The 26,867-nt window shown below is 41.8% G+C and overlaps 12 protein-coding genes across 12 annotated transcripts; 5 read left to right on the top strand and 7 right to left on the bottom strand.

Annotated features, from left to right (window-relative positions):
- Positions 1 to 31: 31 nt before the first annotated feature.
- Positions 32 to 916, bottom strand: HEM25 (Hem25p; the record flags this gene model as incomplete). The annotated part of the gene is made up of 1 exon (XM_022821839.1): positions 32 to 916. The coding sequence occupies one exon, from the start codon at positions 914 to 916 to the stop codon at positions 32 to 34; it is 885 nt and encodes a 294-aa protein (XP_022678160.1).
- A 192-nt stretch (positions 917 to 1,108) lies between these two features.
- LYS5 (holo-[acyl-carrier-protein] synthase) lies at positions 1,109 to 1,876 on the bottom strand (the record flags this gene model as incomplete). Its single annotated transcript, XM_022821838.1, has 1 exon — positions 1,109 to 1,876. The coding sequence occupies one exon, from the start codon at positions 1,874 to 1,876 to the stop codon at positions 1,109 to 1,111; it is 768 nt and encodes a 255-aa protein (XP_022678159.1).
- A 215-nt stretch (positions 1,877 to 2,091) lies between these two features.
- PEX14 (Pex14p) lies at positions 2,092 to 3,144 on the top strand (the record flags this gene model as incomplete). The annotated part of the gene is made up of 1 exon (XM_022821837.1): positions 2,092 to 3,144. One exon carries the CDS (start codon positions 2,092 to 2,094, stop codon positions 3,142 to 3,144), a length of 1,053 nt encoding a protein of 350 aa, XP_022678158.1.
- Positions 3,145 to 3,423: 279 nt separating this feature from the next.
- NUT1 (Nut1p) lies at positions 3,424 to 6,702 on the top strand (the record flags this gene model as incomplete). Its single annotated transcript, XM_022821836.1, has 1 exon — positions 3,424 to 6,702. One exon carries the CDS (start codon positions 3,424 to 3,426, stop codon positions 6,700 to 6,702), a length of 3,279 nt encoding a protein of 1,092 aa, XP_022678157.1.
- Positions 6,703 to 6,805: 103 nt separating this feature from the next.
- Positions 6,806 to 11,245, bottom strand: INO80 (chromatin-remodeling ATPase INO80; the record flags this gene model as incomplete). The annotated part of the gene is made up of 1 exon (XM_022821835.1): positions 6,806 to 11,245. One exon carries the CDS (start codon positions 11,243 to 11,245, stop codon positions 6,806 to 6,808), a length of 4,440 nt encoding a protein of 1,479 aa, XP_022678156.1.
- Positions 11,246 to 13,642: 2,397 nt separating this feature from the next.
- On the top strand, positions 13,643 to 15,358 carry ywtG (uncharacterized protein; the record flags this gene model as incomplete). Its single annotated transcript, XM_022821834.1, has 1 exon — positions 13,643 to 15,358. The coding sequence occupies one exon, from the start codon at positions 13,643 to 13,645 to the stop codon at positions 15,356 to 15,358; it is 1,716 nt and encodes a 571-aa protein (XP_022678155.1).
- An 840-nt stretch (positions 15,359 to 16,198) lies between these two features.
- Positions 16,199 to 18,715, bottom strand: CYK3 (Cyk3p; the record flags this gene model as incomplete). Its single annotated transcript, XM_022821833.1, has 1 exon — positions 16,199 to 18,715. The coding sequence occupies one exon, from the start codon at positions 18,713 to 18,715 to the stop codon at positions 16,199 to 16,201; it is 2,517 nt and encodes an 838-aa protein (XP_022678154.1).
- A 607-nt stretch (positions 18,716 to 19,322) lies between these two features.
- ARO2 (bifunctional chorismate synthase/riboflavin reductase [NAD(P)H] ARO2) lies at positions 19,323 to 20,453 on the bottom strand (the record flags this gene model as incomplete). The annotated part of the gene is made up of 1 exon (XM_022821832.1): positions 19,323 to 20,453. One exon carries the CDS (start codon positions 20,451 to 20,453, stop codon positions 19,323 to 19,325), a length of 1,131 nt encoding a protein of 376 aa, XP_022678153.1.
- A 642-nt stretch (positions 20,454 to 21,095) lies between these two features.
- NUP84 (Nup84p) lies at positions 21,096 to 23,264 on the top strand (the record flags this gene model as incomplete). Its single annotated transcript, XM_022821831.1, has 1 exon — positions 21,096 to 23,264. The coding sequence occupies one exon, from the start codon at positions 21,096 to 21,098 to the stop codon at positions 23,262 to 23,264; it is 2,169 nt and encodes a 722-aa protein (XP_022678152.1).
- Positions 23,265 to 23,499: 235 nt separating this feature from the next.
- RPL9A (60S ribosomal protein uL6) lies at positions 23,500 to 24,075 on the bottom strand (the record flags this gene model as incomplete). The annotated part of the gene is made up of 1 exon (XM_022821830.1): positions 23,500 to 24,075. The coding sequence occupies one exon, from the start codon at positions 24,073 to 24,075 to the stop codon at positions 23,500 to 23,502; it is 576 nt and encodes a 191-aa protein (XP_022678151.1).
- A 480-nt stretch (positions 24,076 to 24,555) lies between these two features.
- IWR1 (Iwr1p) lies at positions 24,556 to 25,680 on the bottom strand (the record flags this gene model as incomplete). The annotated part of the gene is made up of 1 exon (XM_022821828.1): positions 24,556 to 25,680. One exon carries the CDS (start codon positions 25,678 to 25,680, stop codon positions 24,556 to 24,558), a length of 1,125 nt encoding a protein of 374 aa, XP_022678150.1.
- Positions 25,681 to 25,953: 273 nt separating this feature from the next.
- Positions 25,954 to 26,760, top strand: KLMA_80094 (short-chain dehydrogenase/reductase; the record flags this gene model as incomplete). Its single annotated transcript, XM_022821827.1, has 1 exon — positions 25,954 to 26,760. The coding sequence occupies one exon, from the start codon at positions 25,954 to 25,956 to the stop codon at positions 26,758 to 26,760; it is 807 nt and encodes a 268-aa protein (XP_022678149.1).
- Positions 26,761 to 26,867: the final 107 nt, after the last annotated feature.

Raw genomic sequence — 26,867 nt, 5'->3', positions numbered from 1 at the left:
ATACAAGTAAAAAGAGTATCATGACTTACCCCTAGACAAACCTTTTAATTATCTCTTCGTAGATGCCCCATGCAATACCAGCGCTGAAGGCCTTTCTGGTAAGCCGTAAGCTGAGTCCATCGAATAAGTGTCTTATTCCCTCTTTGCTGGCAATGTACCAGAAAGTCGATGTAAACCGGTTGAACTTCGAAGGATCAAGCTGCATTCTCGTCTTCACCGTGTCGAATGGAGCCGTGATCGTCGTGGCAATCACAGCAGCAGAAAATGCGCTTGATCCGTTGATCAAGGTCGAAGTGTACGTCGAGTAATGCTGGTTCTTGTTCAATTTCACTAGTGAGTTGGGAAGCAACGTCGGCACAATCTCCTTTAAACGATCGTAAAATAGCATGTATAGCCCCGCATATGGAGCATCTCTCAATGCCGTAGCACCAAACCCTGTAAAGAACCCTCGGATCCCATTGGTTGCAAAGATATGTCTGGTCGCATCGCTAAGCGATGTGTAATTGTACATTGTGGATTCATACCGTACCTTGATAATAGTAATCGGCATTGTAAGAAGTCCCGTCAAAGCTCTTGTTAATGCACCCGATATCATGTTCTCGTACATGTTCAATTGCGGTAAATAGCTGCTCCCATGAGCCTTGCTCTTCCCTTTGCTCATCGCCTGTCTCACGCTGTTCAACATCGTTAAGTATATCGCACTACCAACAGAAGTCCGAATGCATGACGGCAGAGCACCACGCCACAGCTGTCCAGGCGTCTCGATCTTCTTAAGAGTTGACCATAATGTGCTGCTGTTATCCTGTTGGAGCCTTGTCTTCACTAAATCAAACGGTTGTAGTATAATTGCTGAAACTAGTCCACCGCAGAAACCTCCAATGAGATGTGTGGTTGGCTTGCGCTGCTGATCCGTCATATTGTGCAAACACACTGCTTTCCGATTGTATATCAATTGCTCCAATAGACAGAGCCCTTGCTGTTACCTTTTGGCTGTCAGTTGTAAGTAAAGAATTCGTCACTGTATTGTTCATGTATTAAACGATATTAATTATATTATTACTCGCATTATACACCTAAGGTCAGTTAAATAATGGGGCCAAAAGGTAGCTCAATGGGTGGCCAAAAGCGCATCTACAATCGCTTGTGGGGTCAATCTAACGATCCGGTAATTTTCTATACCGCATTGAGCAGCTGTTGTACGCTCTGCTGTACTCACAACCTCAGTGTCAGTTATCCACCTCGAACTAAAAGTAATGAGTTCGCCATTAATGGTCCTCTGGGTCGTCACAACTTCTTGCTGCGCTAGATATACCGGAACACTGCCTACATCAATGGCTTGGATATCTGTGTTGAGTCCCGTACCTATTAGTTTCATGTACGCCTCTTTCATCGACCATAGCAGACTAAAGAGCACATCGCGATGAGTTGAGTCACTCAACCATCGGAACTCAGAATCTGTGAATATATCTCGAAATTCAGCTACATAGTCCGAACTCATTCCGTTACAGTCTGTAGTACTTGCTATATCCACGCCTACTGGCTTGAAATGGATCCCCATCACACAATGACGCTCTCCATTTGACATACTGAATTCCATTCCCTTAATCATTGGTTTGCCAAATGAACCTCTGGAAAACTCCAGATCTTCCGGTTTAACACCCAATATAGAGCTGCACCCATGTAGTTGTAACAATCTATTGCCCAATGCCATACGCTGGAGCTTTTTTGACCGTTTTCTGAGCACCTGGCTCTGTTCTTCCAGCGACAGCAACCTCATCGCTGATTCAAAGTTGAAGTCATCTGCTAACCATCCATCTTCAACATCGCAAATATGGATCTGTGGCTGGATATTGACATCCGTTTGTTCCTGAATCATTGCACTATATGATGTTTGAGATACAATAGGCTATATCAGACCTGTGGGGTCGTTCCTTCCGACTTGAATTGAAACCACTTTATTCGTTTTATCACAATATCTTAAAGAAGAATAATGAATGAATCAATTCTTGAAGAGTTTATAACAATCATTACACAAGACGAAGAAAAAAACATTGAATACAGCCGGTTTGACACGCATCCAAGGACGGCAGGATGACTGAGAAGGTGAGTGAAGACCGTAAGGAGTTGTATGACTCGGCTATAGCTTTTTTGAGGGACCCTAACGTTGCTTCTGCACCCTTGGCCAAGAAGATAGAGTTTTTAGAAGGTAAAGGGTTGACTCAAGATGAGATCGAAAAGGCCATAAAGGAGGCATCCAGTAGTAGTGTAACTGGGACTGAGACCTCCAATACTTCCCAAACAGAAGCTTCATCCAATGCGTCTACAGGTAGACCTTTAAATACTGTTTATGAGGCAGTTCCTCCAGCGATCCCAAATCGCGATTGGAGAGACTATTTTATCATGGCCACTGCTAGCGCAGGATTGTTCTACGGTGTGTACCAGATCACCAAGCGGTATATACTGCCACAGATACTTCCAGAATCGAAATCAAAGCTCGAGCAGGACAAGGAACTCATCATGGAGCAGTTCGACAAAGTTGAGAAACTGTTATCGCAAATCGAGCAAGAGCATGAAGAATACAAGCAAAAGGAGGAGGCTAAGCTAGACGATGTCGATCGGACAATTCTACAGCTACAGAATACTCTCGACGAGACAGCCACGTTGAAACAGCGCATGGAGGCCGAGTTTACAGCAATCAAAAAAGAGTTCAACAACATGCAGTCGTCCATTGACACTTTTGTCAGGTCTGCTGGCAACGACCAGGAATTGAAAAAGCTCCAGGACGAGATCCAGTCGCTCAAAAACTTAATCAAGAGCAGTTTGGGCACCACAGGAGGGCCCGGTGGGCCTGGTGTCCCAGGTTCCTTATCCCAAACTGTCTCTCCAAACAGCACCGGATTTATTCCAGGTGCAGACTCCATCCCATCTGCAGCTGATATATTGGCAAATATGGAGCTAGGAAAGACAAAAGCCAAATCCAAGTCTCCAGAAGCTCCAGGGCCTGAACCAGCATCTGCAGCTCAAGTTCCAGCCTGGAAAAAGGCCAGAGAAGAGAACATGTCAAAGTCATCTGTCACTTCAAATTCTGCCATTCCCGAATGGCAACGAGCCATGAACACAGGAAATAGTTATGAATCGAACTAGAACATATTCCCTCCACCTTTCCCCGCCATTTGAAGAAACTGTTGGGCTGTACCAGGGCCCCCACCCAGCCAGCTTGTTGTGTAGTCAGTCTATTCACTCTGTGTAACGTATACTATATGTAACCCGGGTAACACATTCATCAACATGATTTCAAGATTAAAATACTGAGAACTGGATTCTTGGAACACAATATTTAGCCAGAGTTGTAGTGTTTCGAAGAGGAATTGGATAGGTTACAAAGGGTATTCTGCCAATTGAAGTGTTCATACGGTAATATTAATGGAGTCATTTGTACAATTGGTAGAAAATTGCTGTGCAAGAGGGATTGCAGCGCAGCAATTCCTTAATTTCTATCATGAATTTATTAATGAGAAGTATGAAGCAAGCTTGAACAATGGGAATGAGGAGCGTGAGGTGGAGTCTCGGAAGCAGGTTTTCCAGCATGTTTCTGAGGAGCTACTTACGGTTTTGCAGTCTTGTAGTGGGAACCAGGAGACGCTTCTTGCGGAGTATATGGTTCATTTAGTGTTTATCAATTACGATACAGATCTCAGTTCTGCGTTGTTGCCTCGGATATATTCGATTCAGTCTGAGCAGCTTCTGCTTCATTTCCACAGTTTGGCGACGTCTTTTATTGGTCGGTTAGAAGATAACTTGATCAAGGATCAGATGAGGCAGGATCTTTCCACATTTATCATTCCTTCGTGTCTTCGAATCGACATGAGTACTTTCAGCAACCAGTTGTTTATTGCTGTGGTGAAGTATCTACAGGCTTTGCTATCGTTGGTTGATGGTGTGCTTGAAGTGGAAATGGATAAGGAGAAGATGAAGCTAGCACTAAGTTCGATTTTGACCAGGGCGAACAAGTTGAACCGGATTATGGGGAAGCGTGTGTGTCGGGATTTCGAGACGAAATTGAATGTATCTCTTGCTTCAGAGCCCAGTAGCAATAAGCTGGCTGCCATGAGCTCGCCTGCAATTTTCTCGCCATCGCTTGGAAACGGCATTGGAAGTGGAGCAGGGATGGGAAGTTTAGCCTCAAGATTGGTTGGTACACCTGGATCCGTGAGGCCTATGGATATGAGCGCATCGTCTTCGGGACCATCTGCACCTTCGGCAGCATCTAGGATTCAGGATCTCAAGCTCATAAGATTCTATAAGAATTTGTGGTTGAACAATAAAATCCACAATTTCAACACTACAGATGCGCAGTTCTTGGAAAAGTTCAGCTCAATTAATTATAGACTATCGTCAACTGGCATGGAGGAACACATGATGGAAGAAAAGATAACCGATTTAATTGAAACTGCATACACATCATTCGCCCAATTAGTGAACAACAAACTGTATCACCAAACAAACACACATTTCAACCTTTTGGAAAGAAAATACGTCCATTTCATAACTAAGAGGCTACCTTTAATAATAAGAGATTTCTTACCTCAGAATCCATCTGTTATTGTAAATGCCCTACAAAATATGGACGATAAAGTAAAGAAAGCTATCAAATCATACTACTCTAATAAAAATGACTCGCCAGAGAGTAACGAGGACTTATTCGATGACTACTCCGGCAATAATTTCGATATAAGACATGATTTCTTGAAGAATCTGATTATGTTGAATTTAAGACCACCAAGCGTATTGAATGTATTTTTAAGAGAAGATCAAATGGTCGATACAAAGACGTTGAAAACTGACGACTCTTTGAGCATTGTAAACTCTCAGGGTGTACAAGAGAAAATTACTGACTTACATGGTACGTTAAAGTCTTTACTTTCAGACTTAGACATAGAAAACCAATACATTGGCAATGGTACAAACTACCAATTTTCTCCAGATAATTCGTTATTAAAGCTACTCATGTCTTTCGATACCATCGCTCCAACCAAGCAGGTTGAGATCTCTTCGGCTTTCGTGCAAATACTACAAACTTCAATAGAAAACTCTGACTTAAAGACCCTAGGGAAAGTTTTATGGGTATTAACCACGAACATCGGACATGTAACAACCTCGATGTTATGTTGTTTATCACCTGATCCTTTCATGAGTACTGTCATCGGTTTTATCGACAAGAGACAACAGTCTTCCTCGATGTCTGCTTCCGACGAACCAGACTTTGAGTCTCTTCATGGTTACATAACTTTCGGAATGGCGTTGTCCTTTATAGTCTTTATGAATAAGACATATGGGGTAAATGTTGAGCAATACGTTGATAATTATGATACCTCGTACGCGATAAAATTCCTTTCAACAATTCAAGAAATTCCAAACTCATTTGTCCTTCAACATGGATCGCCTGAGGAATCCAACAGTTATTTACAAAACTGGCTAAAAGACCTTTTCATTAATGGTTCTATTAGCGATACACAAATGAAAAATGCTGATATTAAGGATCTAATAAACTTGGTACCGTTCATATTTAAACAGAGTCTCGTTGCTGTACAATCAGGTTCAGTTCAGAACATGTCGAATATATCCAGCGGGTCTGAATACTTTTTACAACCTTTTATTCTACCAGGCCTAATAAAGATAATGTTCTGGTTAGAATACTACCTCAAGTCGTTAAAGAGTAATAACCCACCTCCTCAAATTTTAAGTTCTTGTTGGGAGCTCTTAAATATAATAATATCACCATCATCACTCGATGACGATGCTAAAGGCTTGCATTTTGTGATACTAAAACTAAACTGCGTCAGGCTCCTAAATGTTCTTCATATGTTCAGAAATGATGAATCCAACAGTGGGCAGTATGGTGTATATGCCACACATGAGTCCATCGATCCAAAACTAGAGAGTTTAATATCCAAATTTGAATATGTTGCTTCCATTTCGAATATTTATGACGTTGATCCTAAATTTTACGAGACCACAAAGGAAGGTTATTCCCATGGTACTTTGTTTTCAAGTAAAATACCAATTACTAATGATATGCCTGTTGATAAGATAATGACTAATCAACTAAACTCCTTTTGGAACCTTCACAGTAGCACATATTATAATTACGACTACCTATTAGAATTGGTGAAGCTTATCACTCCAGAGAAATTCTTACTCGATTCTATAAAAACTTTAACATACAAGGTCGCTGCGTATGGTGTTCCAGGAATCCAGGGAAAACTGAATACCTCTGCTATAGAACAAGTGGCCAATTTCTTTGCATACTTCATGGTGCTACATGATGTTCAAACAGAGGAACAAAGATTGGCTTTATTGAACTACATAGAAACTGGTGTCATAGCCACAAACAAGGATATCGAGGCTAAACCAGAGCCTGAAACTAAAATAGATGATGATTTTGATATGTTGTTCGGAGAACCTTTCAATAATACCGTTGAAGATACCTCTGTTGTCTTTTCTCAAAATGATCAACCAAAGGGCAACAGCTTTTCCACAGTCTACCCCGTGTTTGTAGGTACCTTTGGCGTAATCATTGCGGAAATGAAGAACAGATTCGACAAAAGCAAAGCTCAAGGAATACTCACCGAGGAAGAATACCAAAAGTCCACTACATTCACAAGAAAATACCTAGACAATTTGAAGAATTCTGTTGTATGATTATTAACGTAACTGTATATATACACTAGAACATATATATCTATTTGATTATAATAAAAAGAAGAATACAATGCTTACTTAGAGAAAGTTTTTTTATTTTTTTCTATGCAGGAGCAGAATCTTGTTCCTTTTCCTTTTCCTTTTCAACCTCCACTATTTTAACTTTATTTTGCTTCGCTTTACCCTCCATGACGACTTGTTGAACATGTTCTTTCTGCTTGGCTCTATCTCTCATTCTTTCCTCAATCGTACCACGGATTAATAACCTATAGACAGTAACTTGTCTTGTTTGACCCAATCTATGGGCACGGTCCATTGCCTGCGAATCAATTGTTGGATTCCAATCAGAATCATAAAATATGACGGTATCTGCTGCTGTCAAGTTAATACCCAAACCACCAGCTCTAGTACTTAACAAAAAGATGAAAATATCAGGTTTAGTTTGCCAGTCATGAACAAGATCACGACGATCATCTAATTTCGATGAACCATCCAATCTGATATGTTTGTACTGCCTGTAAGTTAGATATTCTTCCATCAAATCCATCATTTTTGTCATTTGGAAGTAAATTAGAACACGATGGTCTTCTTCCTTCAACTTCACAAGTAATTCATCGAGCTTTTTCAACTTAGCTGATTCCGTTATAAATCTGTCCATCGATGGCATTGTAATGTACGATGTATGGGAATTGTTCAACGCTCTAGGCGCTAATTCTGTAATTGGAAGCTCCTCGATTGGAATATTCTGTTCGACAAGTAATTTGTGTTGGATTGATGGAGGAATTGAACTCAAAGCAGAAGAAATACGTGGGTTGAAAAGTTCTCTCTGTTTCTTTTGAACAAAGTTATTGGAACCCATAATTTCTATATTGATAGGGGGTGCTGCTGCGGCAGGATGGTATGCTGGAGATAAGGAATTTAGATACTCGTTTTCAAAAACAGACGACTGAATTTCTAAAAGGTCTTGAAGAACTCCACCAGTTGTGACGTTCTTCAAGTGGTCCATATATTTCAGTTTGTTGCTAATTAATAGGCATGATGGCAATGCCTTTTCTCCGTGGTCATAAGCAACTTCACATTTCTCCATAATGGAATTATTCTCTCTAGCAAGATCAATGGCTCTGTTTATGACGTCCTTTTCTAATAGCTTTGTGAATGTGCTTGCGCTCATTCCAGTGAGCTTAGACAAAGTATTGCACAATTCGATAGAGTTTGAAGGATGGAAAATGTTCATTGAGTGGTACAAGAGTTTTGCTCTTACATCCACGTCGTTATTATAGTTTGGAACAATGAACTCATCGTATATTAGCCTTGGAAGTTTGTAATTTATCAAGTTCTTGGCAGAGTAGTTCACTTCAACAAAGTCTCCTTCACGAAGTAAAGATGAACTCTCTCCAAATGATACAAATGAGAACGGTGAGCTTACATCTGCTCTTTCGAAAAGATCGGGATGGTTACAAACTTTCCTGAATTCCATAACAAGATTTACCAATTTTTGATCAGATGTTACATCATCAGCACCAGCTGCATTCTCTATAGCATCGTATCCACCGGATACTTGAGACTTCAATATCTGATACAACTTAGCTTGTCTAAATGTTAAATCACAGAGAACGTCTATTTCAATCTTATCACCCAATTCAGATTGAACGTTCTTCTTAATACGTCTCAACATAAATGGTTTTAGCACCATGTGTAAACGACGTAGTTGCTCTTGATTGAGCTCTGTGTTGGATTCGGCATGTGACTCTATATCCTTCGAAAACCAGTCACTAAACTCATCATGATTATCGAATAAAGAAGGCATGATGAAATGTAGCAAAGCCCAAAGTTCCTGCATGTTGTTCTGAATTGGGGTACCTGTTAAGAGCAAACGATTACGGCAGTGGAAACTTAGTAATGTCTTCCAACGCGATGATTGAGAGGACTTGATAGCTTGTGCCTCATCCAAAATCATATATTGCCACTTCATTTTCTGCAAGTAGTTAGCATCAGACACGACCATCTGGTAGGATGTAACCATAACATGGAATGGAGCATCTTTGCCATATCTCAAATGTTTTCTGTCCCAAAACTTTCTCAAGGTTTTACGATCATTAGCATTACCCCAATATGGTAAAATTTTAAACTGTGGAACAAATCTACTGATTTCATTCACCCAGTTGTGCAAGGTAGAAGCTGGAGTAACGACGATGAAAGGACCCCAAATGTTGTAGCGATCTGCTAAATGTGCTAGAACCGAGATGGATTGAACGGTTTTACCGAGACCCATTTCATCAGCCAATATACCATTGATACCTTGGTCGTAAAGATTTGCTAACCAATTTAGACCCTTGAGCTGATACTCTTTTAAGGTACAAGCTAACATCTTTGGTTGGTCGATTGTGATTTCACCTAAAGATGTTGGGTTCTGGAAGTTCAACTCACCATCTGCTTCATCTTCTTCATCGAATTTTCTAGCCTTTTCTTGGGTTTCCCTCAAGGCATTGGAAGCGTTTTGAGCTGCCATCAATGTCAAGTTATCGTCATCTTCCTCAGCGAAATCAATAGATTGAATATCTGTTTTAGATGCAGCCGTCTTTGAGATATCGATACCCTTGTTCTTGTTGTTGTTTTGCATAGCAGCCAGGGACTCATCAGTCATGTTACCTTCCAATTCATTTGTTTTTATCTTGCTTCCAATGAAATGAGAGTACAATTCTGTTTGAGTGAGCAAGAAGTTCAATTTCTTGGCAGCTCTCAAGTTTTCTCTTTCTTCTTCCTCCTTCTTGGCCTGTTCCAAAGCTTCCTTTTCTGCTTTCTTCTTCATTTCTCTTTCCTCTCTCTCGTTCTTCTTCCAGAAACTGGACATTTCCCTGATACCTCTTCTGGCTCTTGTTTGGAAATCTTTAACCTGTCTGAAATTTCTCATCTGCCACCTTCTTGCTTCCTTAGCGCACAACGACGAAGTTTTCTTGAAGTTTTGACTTCTTATCGATTGAATCTGTTGAAGCTGTCTTGAAATTCTACCGGAATCTCTTCTAGCCATATCCTTCCATATAGTTATGTAAGTTTGGTCGTAATGTCTTTGGATGGCACGGGCTTCTTTCAAGGTGATCTTCATACCGTATGTAGGCAAGTCGTGATCTTTGCTCTTGACCTGTTGTGGTGGAGGAGGAGGGGGAGCAAGTTTCCGTTTCTTAGCTTCCTCCTCGGCCTTCAAAGCTGCTTCTTCAGCCTTTCTCTTCCGTTCTATTTCGGCAAGATGTCTCTTATATTTACGAATATGCAACTGTTTCAATGTAATTTTGATTTCTAGTTCAGTATCCGGAGCGTAAGTCTGAACTTTACAGTTGGTGAACTTTCTCTTCATTGCTTTTGCAATGGAGCTCTTTATAGCCATTTTCCTCAACTCTTTCTGGATAGCTGGCATTGGCGAGTCCAAAGTGACCTTCTTGTTAACCTTGACTTTGCTGATAGCCGAATACGATGGGGCGAAATCGTCGTCGTCGCCATCGTCTTCGGGTACCTTGATGTCGTCTATATCGTCTTCTTCTTCGTCTACGTCTTCTTCTGCTTTGGCAGCAGCTTCATCTTCCTCTCCTTCTCCTTCTTCATCATCATCTTCTCCTTCTCCTTCTCCTTCTTCTTCTTCTTCCTCATCTTGTGGCTCTTCTGTGTTCTTGTGAGACAAGTCCTCATCGTCAGCCATAGAGGAGGATAAATTGTCCTCTTCTGCTTGCGAAAGGTCTGCATCCTCAGCGTTCTTTGCAGAATCCGGCGTCAATGGTGACGATTTGCTGCCGCCCTTTCTGGCCACTGAAGGTGAAGACGACACGGATGCGGACGCGGGTCTTTTCCTGGGAGTATTGCTCTCATTAGCGGCAGAAGCTGGCGTTCGCCTTTTCTTCGACACGCTCGTTTCTGTATCCTTGGACGAGTTTCTGTTCCTCACGCTCTTGGAGAGATTCGACGGTCTTTTTGGTCTGTGGTTCGCGTTCGCGTTTGCGGGCCTAGCTCTTCTCTTATTTGGGGTGCTACCGCTCGAAGGTACAGGAGACCCAGCTGGAGATTTCGTGGGACTCTTGCCAGCCGTCTTTCCAACACCACCAAACCCATTCTCCCTGTGGTTGTGGTGGTGGTTCTCATCGTCGTCGTCATTTGTGTTCTTATCTCCACCATCAGACGTAGAATTCGAATTCGAATTCGAATTCGAGGGAACTGCTGGCTCCTGTTTGATGATCTGGATCGACTCCTTCAACTCCTCGATTATCGAATCCTTTTGCTCCTTCACTTTCTGGTAATCCTCCCATTCCTGATGCGTCTGCTTCATATTCGCCAAAAGCTTCACGCATCCATCCTTCGTCAACTCTTTCCCTTGCTGATTCCATTCGTTGATCAATTCAAACTCCTGGTACGATAGAAACTTCCAGTTCTGATAGTCCATTTCCCGGTCGTCCCGCTCGCAAATTCGAGCCATTCTCAACTCCCATTTCCTCTTCAAATCTTCGGCTACTCCGACCACTCTATTTTCCTCTCGATTCACCACCTTATCAATATACATCCATCCAAAATTTCAATCAATTACAATTCCTACCTGTCCAATTGCCAAATCAAGTTCAATCGTGATTAAATAACTATTTCTAATCTTAATCCCAATTTTAATCTCACTTTCTATTCTGCTGCCGCTATTACTACTACTGGATCGATCGATCGAATCGATGGCTTTTTCTTCAACTCTAATCAGCCGCTAGCTAATCGCTCTATTCCTTAATTTTTGGCTTCACGACTCTATTTCCACCACTACTCCTGGTCCCCTTGCCACTCGTCGTCCCAAAACATCATGTTACAAAACTTTTCTTGTTCTTTGTTTCTCCTTTTTTAGTGTTTCGACAACTTTCTTGAACAAGCTTTTCATGAAAACGGAGGATGTGATGCTGTGTATGTATTGGGGGTTGGTATATGTGGTGTGTATATATGGCTACTATAGGGTACATGGGGGGTGGTTAGACGGGTCTATGTGGGTCCAGGGCACCCCCCAGGGGTGCCCTGTGGTGGCACAGGTCCTTGAATGGGCGCGAGAGCGTGTTTATGGGCCGGTTTGGGTCGTGATTCTTTGTATTAAATAGGGCGTTCTACGTTGGTTGGCCAGCCAGCCTTATTCGGGTAGTGCTCTTTTTTTTTTTTTTTTTAAAAAAAAAATCTGATTTAATCAGGGATCACGTGGGGATCACGTGGGGAGACACGTGATATCTACTGGTGTACGGGTGTTCCCACACCCGTACACCCAGAAAAATTTTCATTTTCAGATTCAGATTAAGTAGGGTAATGGCATGGCATGGCATCGGTATTAACCGGTACCCGGAAAAACATGGGCGTTTTGTTTCCCTGGAACAGGCCACTCCTAAGAAAAGCCGTTCCGCCTGGAAGAGAGGGGGAAGATAGACTTCCCGCCGCTAATGCCACACCACACCATTCATCTCTGTGTGTCTATTCACTTCTACCTCTATATTCACCTACACACAACTCTCCTCTCCTCTATCTATCTCTATCTATCATCTAAATTGCAATTTAAAACTGGACCCAACACAAATTAATTGCTCTTGGCCTTGCCCTGGGCCCTGCTCTGGGCCTTGTTCTTGGTCCTGCTCTTGGTCCTGCTCTCCTCCATTTCTCCAGCGCTCGCCCCCGATACGGTAGGCCGCCAGTACACCGCGCAGCCTTTTCGTCGCCAAGATGCGCTGGGCCGTGTCTTGGACCTTGTCTTGGCCCACTTACGTTTCTTTTTCCTCTTTTTCCTCCGTTTTTCCGAGCTGGGGAAACCGAGGGAAACCGAGGCAACCCGAGGCGACTGCAGAATTATCCGCACAAGGCACCGTTGCCAGATTTGGTGCTGTTGCTTCTTATCTGGCTCGAACTGTTCCTCTGGGCACACTCTGGGCACACTCTGGGCACACACTTGTGTTTCAATACGTCATGCGCAGAATCACAGGTAACAAGCTCCCCGCAAAATTACCAGCTGCCCAATCCAATCCAATTACCCCAGTATGGGGTTGAGCCGCTGCGCTGGCTCATTGCACTTGCTCACCCCTTGTTGTTCCGTCCAGATCCGCTATTTTCCTGGGGTACTGGCTCCATCTCCAGACAACACCACACCGCTATTATTCCAGCGGCTTGGCTTCTACCCTTGGGCCTTCTGGCGCCGCTGGGCCCCTGCGCCGCCGTCTGAACCCATGCCATACCTTCTTTTCTCGTCTCTCCCCCCGGTCCTCGCATTTCGGAAAAAAGAACAAAGCACGCGCGCCTGGCGTTTGCTAATTAATGCGGGGTGTTGCCACTTCTTGTGGGGCTGTTTCTAGCCGAAACATAATAAAAAAACATACTATTATTACTGGGTGATACTTTATTACTGGGTAATACTTTATCACCCAGTAATTAACTCTGATTCCTCCACTACGGGGAATGAGAGTCCATACTGTGTGTCTTGCATTGTGTATTACTCTGTGTTTCTCTGTGCTACTCTGTGTTACTCTGTACCACGCTGTACCACGCTGTATCTTCCAACAATCGTAAATTGGATGTCCTGGAAAAGCGCCTGGAAGAGTGCACAGAGTTAGTCAGTCACTTGGTGGTGGTGATTTCTGTGGTAGTGTTTTCTGCAGCTGCAGCTGCAGAAAACACTACCACAGACCACGAATTTTCGAGTTTAAATTATTGTTCCATAAAATTGCCAGTGGGGCCAGTGGTTCTCCTGTTCAGCCTTTCGTATGGAAAAACTGGGGCAAGGATTCGCAATCTGGAGCAGATCATCTGGAAAAATTATTATAAATACTGGACCTGAGCTGTTCTTGTTACCTCTTGTCTCTTGCCACTTGTCACTTGTCACTTGTCACTTGTTTTGTTCCTACTTTCTGTATTATAGCTTCTCCTCTAGAATACCCCACAGCAACCACTACTCATCATGTCCTCCAGTAGTATTTCAGAAAAGATAGCTGTGAATGAGCTTGAGCGCAAGGACACAGGTCTCTTGAAAGAGATGTCCAGCTCCTCGAATTCTGTTCACGAAGTAGAAGCAGGCTTCAAAGTAGGCGAAGATGAAGAGGTTTATGTTATTAGCGAAGAACAGATTCGCGAGCAGATGAAGATTTATGAAGACGATATCGCAAACCGTCCGCTATCTGCGACTTTGAAACAACGTTTCGTGCGTTTGGAGTTGGTCGAGGTCAACTTCAAGAATAAGAGAAATATGGTGTTGATGCTTGGTACTTTTGCCGCATTTGCCGGTATTCTTTCTGGTATCGATCAGTCCATTATCTCAGGTGCCAGTATCGGTATGGGTAAGACTTTACACTTGACTTCCCATGAGAACTCGTTGGTGTCGTCATTGATGCCTCTAGGTGCCGTTGCAGGGTCTATTCTTTTGACCCCATTGAGTGAGTATCTCGGCAGAAAATTCGCCCTTGTTGTTTCATGTATCTTCTACACCATTGGAGCCATTCTGTGTGCTGCCGCACACAGCGTGCACACCATGTACGCCGGTAGATTTTTGATCGGTGTCGGTGTCGGTATTGAAGGTGGTGGTGTTGGTGTGTACATTGCAGAATCCGTGCCATCTTCCGTGCGTGGGTCCTTGGTCTCGCTATACCAGTTCAACATCGCGCTTGGTGAGTTGTTTGGTTACTTGATCGGTGTCATCTTCTTCGACGTCAAGGGCGGCTGGAGATTCATGGTTGGTTCGTCTTTGGTCTTTTCAACTATCTTGTTGGTCGGTCTATTCTTCTTGCCTGAGTCCCCTCGTTGGTTGATCCACAAGGGCCATTCCACTGAAGCTTACAAGGTCTGGAGAAGGCTAAGAGACATCTCGGACTTGAGCACCATGAGAGAGTTCTTGGAAATGCAACAGGCCGCTGAACAAGACAAGGAGTTGAAGAAACACGAGTCCAAGTACCAAAGTATGTTCGACTTGGTCAGAATCCCAAGAAACCGTCGTGCCCTTGTTTACGCTATCATGATGGTCTCCTTGGGTCAATTGACTGGTATCAATGCTATCATGTACTACATGTCCACCCTAATGAAGCACATTGGTTTCTCCCAAAAGAGATCCGTCGCCATGTCCATGGTCGGTGGTGCCGCTTTGCTATTGGGTACCATCCCAGCTATCTTGTACATGGACAGATTCGGTAGACGTCCATGGTCCATGACCATCCTCGGTTTCATCATTGGTTTAATCTTAGTCGGTATCGGTTACAAGATCAACTTGAAGACCCATTTGGCCGCCGCTGAAGGTGTTTACTTATCCGGACAAATTTTGTACAACATGTTCTTCGGTACTTACGCTACCCTAACGTGGGTCGTCCCTTCAGAGTCCTTCTCCTTGGCTACCAGATCCGCCGGTATGACCGTGTGTTCCGCTTTCCTATACTTGTGGGCATTCACCGTCACTTACAACTTCAACAGAATGCAACAGGCCTTCACTTACACCGGTTTAACTCTAGGTTTCTACGGTGGTATCGCCGTCGTCATCGGTATCCCATACCAATTGTTCTTCATGCCTGAAACAAAGGACAAGACCTTGGAAGAAATCGATGACATCTTCAACATGCCTACCCGTAAATTAGTTGCACAAAACGCAAGAAACCTAAGAGATTTCTTTGCCGGTAAGAGAAAATCCATTTAGATTCCACTGCTATAAAATAAAAACGGAGCATCAAATCAAATCATTTCACGACTCACCAGGATGTTAATTAAATGAGAATATTAAAATAATAAAATAAAAAAAACCTTCAAAAAATAGCAGTCATCATCACCAGCAAACACAGTTCCAAGAGACCCCATTCCCTTCCCTTCACCCCCCTTAATCATAATGTATTATTTTAACAATAAAAAATAACCCCTCTTGCGCGCTTGATGCTGGGTGAGCGTTGAAAACATGATGTGTGTGATACCAGATAAAAAAAGGAGATGAAGGTAAAAAGTATTAATATCCCTTTCCTCTTCCTTCCAAGTGTCTTTGAAGTATCAACTGTTTTCTATGTTCACATAGGCTTGTGTTTTCTAGTTAATTTCAATAATTTAATGTCATTTACTTTCTATTTACATGCTTAATTTAACCTTCATACATTGTTTTTATACCTAACATATATATATACTAAATTATCATTTCACGTTTATCCAGGAATTTCCTTTAATTCCTCATTGCTGCATTGTTAAACTTTTTTTTTCCGAAGATCTGCACCAGTATTTCTCCTTGGAAAACCTTACCCCACACTATTTAATTTTAAAAATCCGGCCGAAAGACTTCGTCAGGTTCCGGCCTAAAGATTTGAGAACAGGAAAATGCGAAATGCCACCGACCCGCTCTCGGCCGGGACCTCTCTCGCCTAAAGGGTCCAGTAGGCTAGGCATGTCCAATGCAACCATCATGCAACTAGTGTAATTAATAGATTGATTACTGGATTGATTACTGGATTGATTGATTACTATTATTAAAATGACTAAAAATATTTTTCTATACTTTCTAGCTGCTCTCCCATTGAGCGAACTCGCACCATCCAGATCCGGTATCGGACGTCACCATGGCGGACCAACGTCCAGTCTCGTTAACCTCGATAGGTGCGCTCCAAGTACCGAATGGCAGATGTGGATCGTTCTTAGATAGTTTGTAGTGTTTGCCTGAAGGAGACAGAATTAGCATTGAGCGGCTGAGGTTCCGCTCCATGGACTGATGGATGATACCGTCAGCAGGATTCTGGATTATTTCGAATTTGTACTTTCTCTTGCACGATAAGTACTTGTTTTGGGGCTCCTTGATGTATATCTCGACTCTTTGTACGGACTCGGATGGGATTCTGGACACGAATTCGAAACTGGAAGATGTTCCACTGGATGTCAGAGGTACGATCATGGAGATTGGATGCACGTTTTCGATAGATGTTTGGGTTCCCTTGACACCCGAGTGGATGTAGAGTGTGCCCTTGGATGCACCTGGTGGGAGGACCGCTTTGATGACGGCATTACGTTTGTTATGTGATAGGACTTGGACCAATGACAGGTTCATGGTTCTGTACTCGAGTGAGTTGTCTCCGTCTACGACAACATTGGAGAAGACCTCGATGTCATTGGGGATGCGCAAGGTGCACTCGAAGATTTCGTTGTCCTCGAGGTCACAAAGACCGTTGCTGAACCTGTAAAGTCTGAGCCTGTTTTTGAAAAAGGATGGGAAAACAACCGGCAGACTCAATATAATGTTTAGGTCTAGTTCTGGAGCAATATGCTGTTTCGAGTACTCTCTTGGCACATGGGTGTTGATTATATTCATTGGGGATGTGAGGAAATAGAAAGATTCGCAACGCTTGGCTGGCTTGTTGTTCAAGTATTCGTGAATTGGGTTGGTCACGTTGCCCAAAATAACGTCGACAAACCTCCATTCCTCATAAAAACACACCTGTAACCAACAGTGGTTCAATTTGAAAGTGGTATTGTCTGCGTGAGGTGTTTTCAAGAACCCAAATACGATCTCACTGTTTATCTTCAAGGCCCGCGACATTCTCTTGAATAGCCATGTTAGCTCGTAAGGGGTACAGTATCTTCTTTCCAACACTTTTTCCAAGTTTTCTGGCGGTTTGTTGAAATCTGTCTTCCCGTTATCATCGATCAATCTGAAAAGCTCTGTGCAGAATGTGAAAAGACCACGTAGTTGTTCCAATGGCGTAAAGTACTGTGATGGGAAGCTGTACTGTGCAAATGACTCCACAGATAGTTGTGCTGGCAATTTTTCTTTGAAAAGTTGTCTGGCCGACCTATCCACTTTCTTGAAATCAGCTGCAGCTAGGAACTCATCTACAATACCAGGTTGACGAGTATGTAGTACTTCATTAGAGTATAGGTCCTTATTCACGACGGAATGCGGGTACAACAGGAGATCGACGTTCTTGGAAGTTGCTCTCATTCCTCTTTCTCTTCTCTCATTGGCCGTAATGGTAACTGCTCTTCTCAACTGGGCCTCTGCTTCCATCCAGCTGTTAGCATCGTGATTATTTGATGAGATATTCAAGTTTTGGATGTTGGGTAGTTTTGGATAATCCTTGTTCCCATTGTTATAGTCATTGTTACTCTTTGGTAACCATTTTTTAAACATATCTCCGAATTTGCTCTCTTTCAAGGGATGGCCGCCTGAGGATGCTCCATTACCGGTGGTATCTTTGCTTTCACTGACTATGGAACGATCAAGGGAGTCCTGGAATGACCTAGCAAGGTTGTGTCTAGCAAAGCTTCCAGCACTTGTGGCACTGAAATCACTCATTATTGCAAAGCTTTCCTCGCTGCTAGCCAGTGAATCTTCCATATACTTTGTATTTGAGTATTTCCCGAAAGAGTCTGTTGATCTATCTGACATACTTTGAAATGAATGTCTAGATGACATGTTATTATTGAACATTGGCATAGATGGAGATTTAGGAATTGGAGGTAGGGGAGGTTGGCTCGGTATATCTCGACTTCTCCCTGATCTATTATTAACACTGGCAAGATTTGATGTAGAATATGACTGTGAAACCACATACTTCCTATTCCCATACTCTGGAACTGTTGGTATAACATCAGCACTAAATCGTTTCCCTTGAGAATATGTAGTAAGTTCTTCGTTGGTATGACTCTTCCTTAAGCTAAAACCAACGTTGTTTCTGATATTAGGCGATGAAGAAGTATGGCCCGGGTACCGCTCAAAGGATCTGGATGCCAATTCCTCCTCACGGTACGGTAGCCTCTGTTTATGCTGTTGTTTCTTCTGTTGTTGTTGTTGGATCGCTTGTTTACTTGGAACATGGTTATTGTACTTTTCTTCCAGGATTGTCACGTAATTACTGGGAAAGTAGCCCTGCTTCTTGTTTCTTATCAGTCTACCGTAGTACCAATCACCGGCAACTTTTGTAACATCAATATAGTCCCCTTCCAAGAATCCCAGATCATCTTTCTTCTCACCAGACCAAGCAAAATTGGTCTTAACTGTAAAGGATACAGGCAAAGGTTGAGCCATGGCTCTTGGAATCTAAAAAATCAAAGGAATGAAACACTCTAACTGAGTTTATGCAGTGTAATACGTCGAAGATTCGATTGCCTCAGAGTAAAAATCCTGATTTGGCGTAAATCAATCACGAACCGATATAATTAACGAAAGAACCGAACGATTGCAAACTGTAAAGAACGTTAAACGAGCCTCTACTAGCAATTTTCAATGAGTGTAAATATGCAATAGTTGGCACACGGCCAAATGTCTGGTGGAGATGCAATTAGAAGCTGATATATCTTATCGTCCTTGTTCTATACGTCCCAAAAATCATTACCTTTTCAGGTTTCAACGTAGGTTCTCTATTTATTTTTTTTTCCATTACGTTTTTTCTGCATTGAAACGAAGTTAACAAGCGGCGATGAGCTTGGCAGACGGAAAAAAACGGACGTAATAGCTTCTCGAATAGCAAATTGGGATGACATTCGAGTTGTGTATCAGAAGTAGAATGCGGTTAGTGATCTGGTTCGAATTTATAGATATTTACTAGTAAATTTGCGTTCTTTTTTCTATGTAAATGACATATATTAGGCAACGAATAAAGATACAGGTTACACTGCCACAACTATGAACATATTTATGAAACGATAGAGAAAGCGGCTTCTCTTGATTTCTGAATTAGGAATGCATCTGCTAATACCAGAGCAGCCATAGCTTCGACAATAGGGGTAGCTCTTGGTGTGACGGAAGGGTCGTGTCTACCCTTAGCGGCGAGGACACCGTCCTTACCGTCGTAAGTAGCTGTAGGTTGTTCTTGGGAGATGGTAGCAGCGGATTTGAATGGAACGGAGAAGTAGATGTTTTCACCGTTAGAAATACCACCTTGGATACCACCAGAGTTGTTCGTCTTGGTTCTCAATCTTTTGGTTTCTTCGTCGAAGTAGAATGGGTCATTGTGCTTGGACCCTGGAATGGAAACACCTTCGAAACCAGAACCGATTTCAAAACCCTTAGAGGCTGGGATAGAAAGCATAGCATGTGCTAAAAGAGCTTCTAATTTATCGAAACATGGTTCACCTAGACCCACAGGTACGTTTCTGATCACACAGGTAACGACACCACCAATAGAGTCCTTTTCTCCTCTGTACTTTTCGATTTCTTTGACCATAGCCTCAGACACAGAAGAATCCGGGCATCTAATTGGACCAGCTGCGTCAACCTTTTCCCTGGTGATAGTATTTAGAAGGTGTTGGAATTTTGGATCTTGAGCATCTCTGTTCATTTTGATTGAACCGATCTGAGACACGAATGCCACGATCTCAACATTAGACACTTGCTTCAAGAACTTCTCTGCAATGGCACCTGCAGCAACACGGCCAATGGTTTCTCTGGCTGATGATCTACCACCACCAGAGGAAGCCTTAATTCCATACTTGCTCATGTATGTGAAATCAGCGTGAGATGGTCTTGGGAAGTTGTCCATGTCACTGTAATCATGGGGTCTTTGGTCCTCATTCTTAACTAGCATTCCAATTGGAGTACCTAGAGTCTTACCAAATTCTGTTCCTGATTGAATCTCAACGCGGTCCTTCTCATTTCTTGGAGTGGATAGCTTAGATTGACCTGGTCTTCTTCTTGTCAATTGAGGTTGGATATCCTCTTCAGTCAAAGACATACCAGGAGGCACACCATCGACAATACATCCCACAGATTTGCAGTGGGACTCACCGTAAGTGGTAACACGGAAAATTTGACCAAAGGTGGACATGTTGATGATATAATGTTCTTGTCGCTAAGCACTGTCTCGAGAAGAATCAAAGAAAAAAAAAAAAGTACGCCTTAAGTTAACGCACACAAGTCTCTAGAATACTTCAGTTCGAACGAATAGTTTCAGCTACAGATTCACAACCTATTTCCAACTAATAAATGCTTATGGAACCCTTCTCTTAAAGAATTGATGCTCTCTATTCTTGTGAGTAATGAGTAAGAGATGCTATGAATCATCGGAAGAAACTCATTGTCTAAGAAAATTTCAGTGTTACCCGGCTACACCAAGGTTCACCTTCAGTAGAGTTATGATAAGTACTGGTATCCAATTACCAATTAAAGAGCCAAAAGTTGCTTATAATGTGTCATTGGTTCAGGAACGTTGATTTGGAAACTAAATCTAAGATGGCACGTTACAGAAACTTGCGCCTTTATTGATCTATTGGTGATATTTCCTTTCAGCTGAGGCTGAGAAGAGTTGACAATCATCTTTTACGATCGACATTGAAATTCAATAATACTTGAAAAGAAAACAAAGCTTTGCATCAGATGTATGTTACAAAGCTTATTGAAAAGATCAGGTAAACAAGTGTCTAGGACCCCATTGGCTACTGCTACTGTGCATACTGGATAAATATCAATCATGGATATTGATTTGGGTCGTTCTCAGGAGGCTCACGTGAAATTTGGGCAGGTCTTAAAGGACTATCAGTCGGAATTATTGAAAGAGAACACATCGGTGAATCCTTTTAACATAGTTAACGAGTTCAGAGCTATTGCTAGTGAAGAGGCATTGAATCTTGTGGGTAGTTCTGATGATAAAGATAAAATTGAGTTTGAAAACTGGGAATTGGAAGCTAAATTGTGGGATTTGGTGAGTTTGTTAGTGGAATACAGAACTTCTGATATTGCACAGGAAGATATTAATGTTCATTCATATAACTCCAATGTCGTATATCAGAGACAATTATTACAGTCTAACAAAGGTCTATATGAAATATGGTTGATCAAATCTTGGTTGGAATCTAATATGCGGGTTCCAGAAAGGCCAGCGTCATTGGCAACGACGAAGTGGACCAATTCCATGCTAGCGGGAACAATAAGCAGCATGGACTCTGACTCCACCCTTAGAGACCCTTCGGCACAGGTCCAGCCCGAGGATCGTAAGAATGATCACGAATTTTTCGTATATGCTTTCCGTTTACTTCTATCTGGTCAGTTTGAGAAGCTGACTGAAGAGTGCCAGTACACAGACAATTTGACACTAAATTTAATTCTACGAGGAATGGAAACGTATCTTGACCCTCAAATAGATTCAGATATGGCAGATGAATACGCTAGTCAACAGGGAATCAAAAAGCATGCTTTGTGGAGGAGAAGTGTTTATGCTTTGTCTCAGGACTCGCGTTTGGACCCCTACGAGGCTGCAATTTACACTTATTTAGCTGGGGACTCTCCAAACAATTTGAGAATCGATGACTTGGATTGGGAAACAGAACTACTAATGTACCTGAATCAAATATGGAATGTTACTATGGAAAACTACTTACTAGAACATGGGAGAGTGGATAAGACTGAACTTATCTGCAGCATGGATACTACATGCCCTAGTCTCTCTCATGTGCTAAACGTTCTTGCATCAAAGTACCCTAACGAGAGTGAACATCCTATTAGAATTCTCGCTGCATCAGTCCTATTAAACACTACTGGAAGCGTTTTGCAATCTTCTACGGAAATGCTACTTGATGTTATCACGGGAGAAGATCAGGATAACGCGTTGTTCAATGAGTCTTACATTCTAAGGGTATTGACAAACCTAACGGTATTTTTCGACATCGTCTGTCCTGAGGTGGTTGATGCTTCAAGTAAGTCAAACTTGTTGACTACATATATTTCTCTCCTCTCTTATCATAAGTTGTACGATATTGTACCTGTATACGTCAGCTTCCTATCTGACGACGAGATTTTAGAAACGTACTCGTTCTTCTTGTCTAATTTGGTCGATACAGACATAAGGGAAAAGCAGGTAAAGCTTTCAAAATACTTGGGACTTCCGATTGCTAATATACTAAGAAGAACAGCCCAGCGAGTATTTGAAGAAACTGAAGAGTACTACACTGTGAATAATGACGTGGAATTAACAAATGAAATTAGCGAATTTGATCAGCGTCTAATAAACGGAGTAGACTGGCTCATTCAAAATGAATTATATTTGGACAGTGTAGATACTATCATTGCATTGTCGAGACGATTCCTAATAAATGGCAAGGTAAAGGCTTTAGAACTCTTCATAGATGGTCATGATATGCCTAACATATTGAAAGAGTATCAACTAGAAAAACTTTCCATGAAGGAAGAAGGAAGAGATTTTAAAATTGAAGAGCTACAGCAATACATGTCGCTTATTTCAACCTTCAAGAGGCAAGAAGACTGGGAAAGGACATCAGAAACATTTAATACCACTGATAACTTGTCGCTGTTCATCAAGCAATTCAAGGAATATTCTGATACCATCATAAATCTGGTTACAAAATTTTTGGTTGATCTTTTGAGCAATGAAAATGTCGATGATTCAGATGTGTTATATGAAATACGAGCCCTATACACTCCATTTTTAATTATGGAACTTCACAATACCTTGATTAGAGCATCAGAAAAACACAATGTCTCGACGTTCATTCAAGAAGCTATTGACCTATCAATACTTGTCGCCAATGAGACTGATAAGATATACTTATTATTCCAGAGTAACGACAAACTAACCACATACTTGCAAATGGTTGCCAAAGCGGCTGCTCTTTTCGGTAAATAGCATCATCAATACATACTGTTGCATGGATAAACATATAGTAATTACTATACTGGCACAAGTCGATGTGCGAATTTTTGTTTGTATTAGTATCTTTTTTTAAAGCGTGTATATATATGCTTTTTAATTACTATACATATACATGAGGATGAGTAAAAATAAAATAAGACTATTAACAATATATTAATTAGGCTTAGACTTTTATAAGGCTTCGGCTAAAATGCTAGCTGTGAGCTGTTTATTCCTCTTCGACAACGACACCCTTTTCGGAAACGTAGATACCATCCAAGAACTTACGGATATCCTTGTTTCTGACACGACAGATTTGTTGGATGTCAGCAGCGTTTTGGGAAACGTTTTCGACGGAGTTACCAGTCAAAACAATTTCATCCTTGACGTTGGTGGAGAATTCAACAGAGACACCTTCTCTAACTGGGACTTCTCTGACCTTCTTGTCACCCAAGAAGTTTCTGATTTCAATGAACTTAGCACCGTCCTTTTCGATAACGTTAACGTTAATTGGGAAATGCGCGTAGACGTATCTCAACTTGTACTTGTAACCCTTGGTGACACCAGTGATCAAGTTAGAAATCAAAGACTTGACGGTTCTCAAAGCAGCAACGTGCTTTCTGTCACCGTTGTGGACAGTGATCTTGATTTGCTTGTTAGAGACCTTTTGGAAAGTAACATCAATGTGCTTCAAGTTCTTGGTCAAGGTACCTCTTGGACCAGTAACCTTGACGATTCTGGACTTGATTTGCACGGTAACACCTTCTGGGATGTCTAGAGTTTGATCGGTTTGAATGTACTTCATCTCGTCTTGTCGTATTGGCTCACACTCCTTTTAAATCAAAAACTACAAAAACCAATCCAACCTAAAACAATAAGTCCCCACATATACAAACGCCCAATAACACCTCTAATCACATCCAAATTACCTTTCCTCGCTATACCGAAAGCATGGTAAACCTTCGTCAAACCTCTAAGTTCCACCAACCTGGAGCATAACTGAGACCGACTCACGAATTTTTCACTCAACACCCAGACCTCATTCAATCTTCTGCGAGTCTTTCTACGTCGAAACAGAGTTCACCGCTTGGGTTTCGAAAAATTCAGTAATGAAAGATTTCCTATTTCGGTTTCTTTAGGTACACCACAGCTTTGTTCACCGTTGAAAACAGTCCCGCATTCTGGGAATGCCTTCATAATGGATGTGATGATGAATATGTAGTAGTGGTAGTAGTAGTAGCAGTAGTAGCCCTGGTAGTAATAGTAGGCCTTTAGGCATCATCATTCAAGACTTGTCAATCATATTCTGTAACTTGTTGAATATACGATCGCGGTGAATTGCTGTTTCGTCATGCTCGTCAGAGGGAAAGAATATGTGTCTTTGCTCCAGATCTGAATCGTCTGTGTCACGTGATTGGTTAGTCACGTGATTGTGATTTGTCGTTCCATGATTCGCCGTACCATTCGTGTAATCACCATCGTAATCGTAACCGTCCGGTACGTTGTCGTCGACATCATCATCATCGTAGTCTAGGTCGACATAGTTGTGGGCGTTAAGCGAGCTCAAAAGGTTGGATGAGTTGCCATATGTTTGGAATAATGACTCAAACTCGTCGTCCTGTTGTTCGTCGTCCGGCACGCCATCTTGGTACCCATCCACGTCCACTTGGTCCAAGTACACCACATCCTCCGAGTTGGAGAAATCTTCGTCGCTTCCAATCACGATGGATCGATCATCATCTTCATCTTCCGGGTAGTCGTTTTGGTAATAGTCTTCTTCATTTGAATCCTCGTCATCAGTTAGCATTGTCTTTTCAGGATCTTCATCTTCTTCCGGAATGAGATCTCCGCTGTGCTCCACAATTCTGATGTACCCGATAGTGCTCCCATCAAATACGAATTCATCTTCGTCCTCTGGTATGGACTCTTTGACGTACACATCGTAGACATAGTCTGAAGTCGGTAGAGTTGGCTCTGTTATAGATGAGGACGTAACAGAATGTTTTCTACTAGCCTTACGTTTCTTTGCCGGTTGTTGTGAGCTGGGACTAGGTTTTATCTTCAAGTAATCGTTTAACATTTCGGCAATACTCTCTGGTAACTCCTGTTGATCTGCTTGTTGATTCGAGCCTGAATCCCCTTCTTGATCCCTTTCTTGTCCCCTTTCTAACACATAGACCATTTTCTTATCACTTCTAGTACCGCTCAACTTCAATAGTGGACTTTTCGAATCATCACTGCGGCTCTCAAGCTCGACAGTCTTGGAAAGCTTGAAGACGAACTTCCCCTTCTTTGCATTTCTCTCCTCCTCTAGCAATAATGCCTTTACAGAATCTTCATCTCGCCTTCTTTTCACTCGTATACACTCTACACCAGATATTCTATCGTTAACTCTATCATTCTCCGCCATTCTAAACACTTTCAGTTCGCCTAAAACATACAGAATGGCCCTTTCTATGCTGTTTTGTTTGGTGTGATCTGGACTTTGTAATGAAAGGTTTAATATTTTTCGGAGCTTTTCCTTATAGAAGCATAAAAGAATGTCAGATTTTTAAACAATGATAAAGGTAATTTGACACTAACAAGACAGATTATGGCCTAGAGTGTGATTGTGTGTGTTGGATGTATTTAAAAGGTATTTTTGGGCTTCTTTATCCTGCGTTACAAATCAACGCAACAAAAAATGCTATCAGATTTCCATACAAAGGTTGTTGAGAGAATAACCTCCCATGTCGGAGTTCCTTTGTGTCCACAAAGAGACCTCGTCTTGATTACAGGAGGTTCAAAAGGGGTGGGTATGGAACTTGCCCAACTTTTCGACACATTGCACTATAAAGTTGTTATCCTTGATAGAAGATACCCGGAAGACTTGAGAAGCTGTAAGAATGTGTCGTTTTATAAATGTGATGTATCAGATTTCGAATTTACCAATGTGATATTAGACGACATACGGCTAAAGTTTGGGATAGTTAGTATTTACGTGAATGCTGTGGGGCTTAAAGTTATTACAGATAAGGATATAAGAGGCGAATTTCATATGACAAGTTTAATGAAGAGTGTCTATGTTGGAAACCTTAATATACTTCAATCTATTGTTCCGAATATGATAAGGCAGAAACGAGGATACATAGTAGATATTGCATCTACAGAAGGGGTATTTACTACCAGTGGTAATGGGTTCTACGGCTGCCTACAAGCAACTAAGTTCCAGTTACATCAAGGTCTTGTAGAGGATTTAAGTAAACAATTTGTCGTGTCCAAGTACTTCGGAAACGGTTCCGTCCGCTGTTTGTTGATGGTTTCTAGCAAGCCTCTTAATGTGACTGCCAAACATGATATTCAGCATGCTCGATACATTTCCAATGCGATGTTTCATAATAGGCAAGGTATAACTGGTGCCTCAGTTGTTTCAAACTTAAAGCTATCTTTCAGGGATGTTGACTGGCATTGGTACCAGCTTTTGAAACATCTCTTGCCCAAAGTGAAATAGAGAAAGTGGAACTATAAGAAAAAAAAGTTTAATAATCCAATGACATAGACATGCATCTAACTCTTACCTTTACTTTTTTGTTTTATTCGAAAACTTTTTTTTTTGTT

Source organism: Kluyveromyces marxianus, chromosome 8 (genome assembly GCF_001417885.1).
Source record: "Kluyveromyces marxianus DMKU3-1042 DNA, complete genome, chromosome 8".
Classification (NCBI taxonomy): Eukaryota; Fungi; Ascomycota; class Saccharomycetes; order Saccharomycetales; family Saccharomycetaceae; genus Kluyveromyces; species Kluyveromyces marxianus.
The sequence above is the reverse complement of the archived record's forward strand: the minus strand, read 5'-3'. Positions and strand labels throughout refer to the sequence as shown.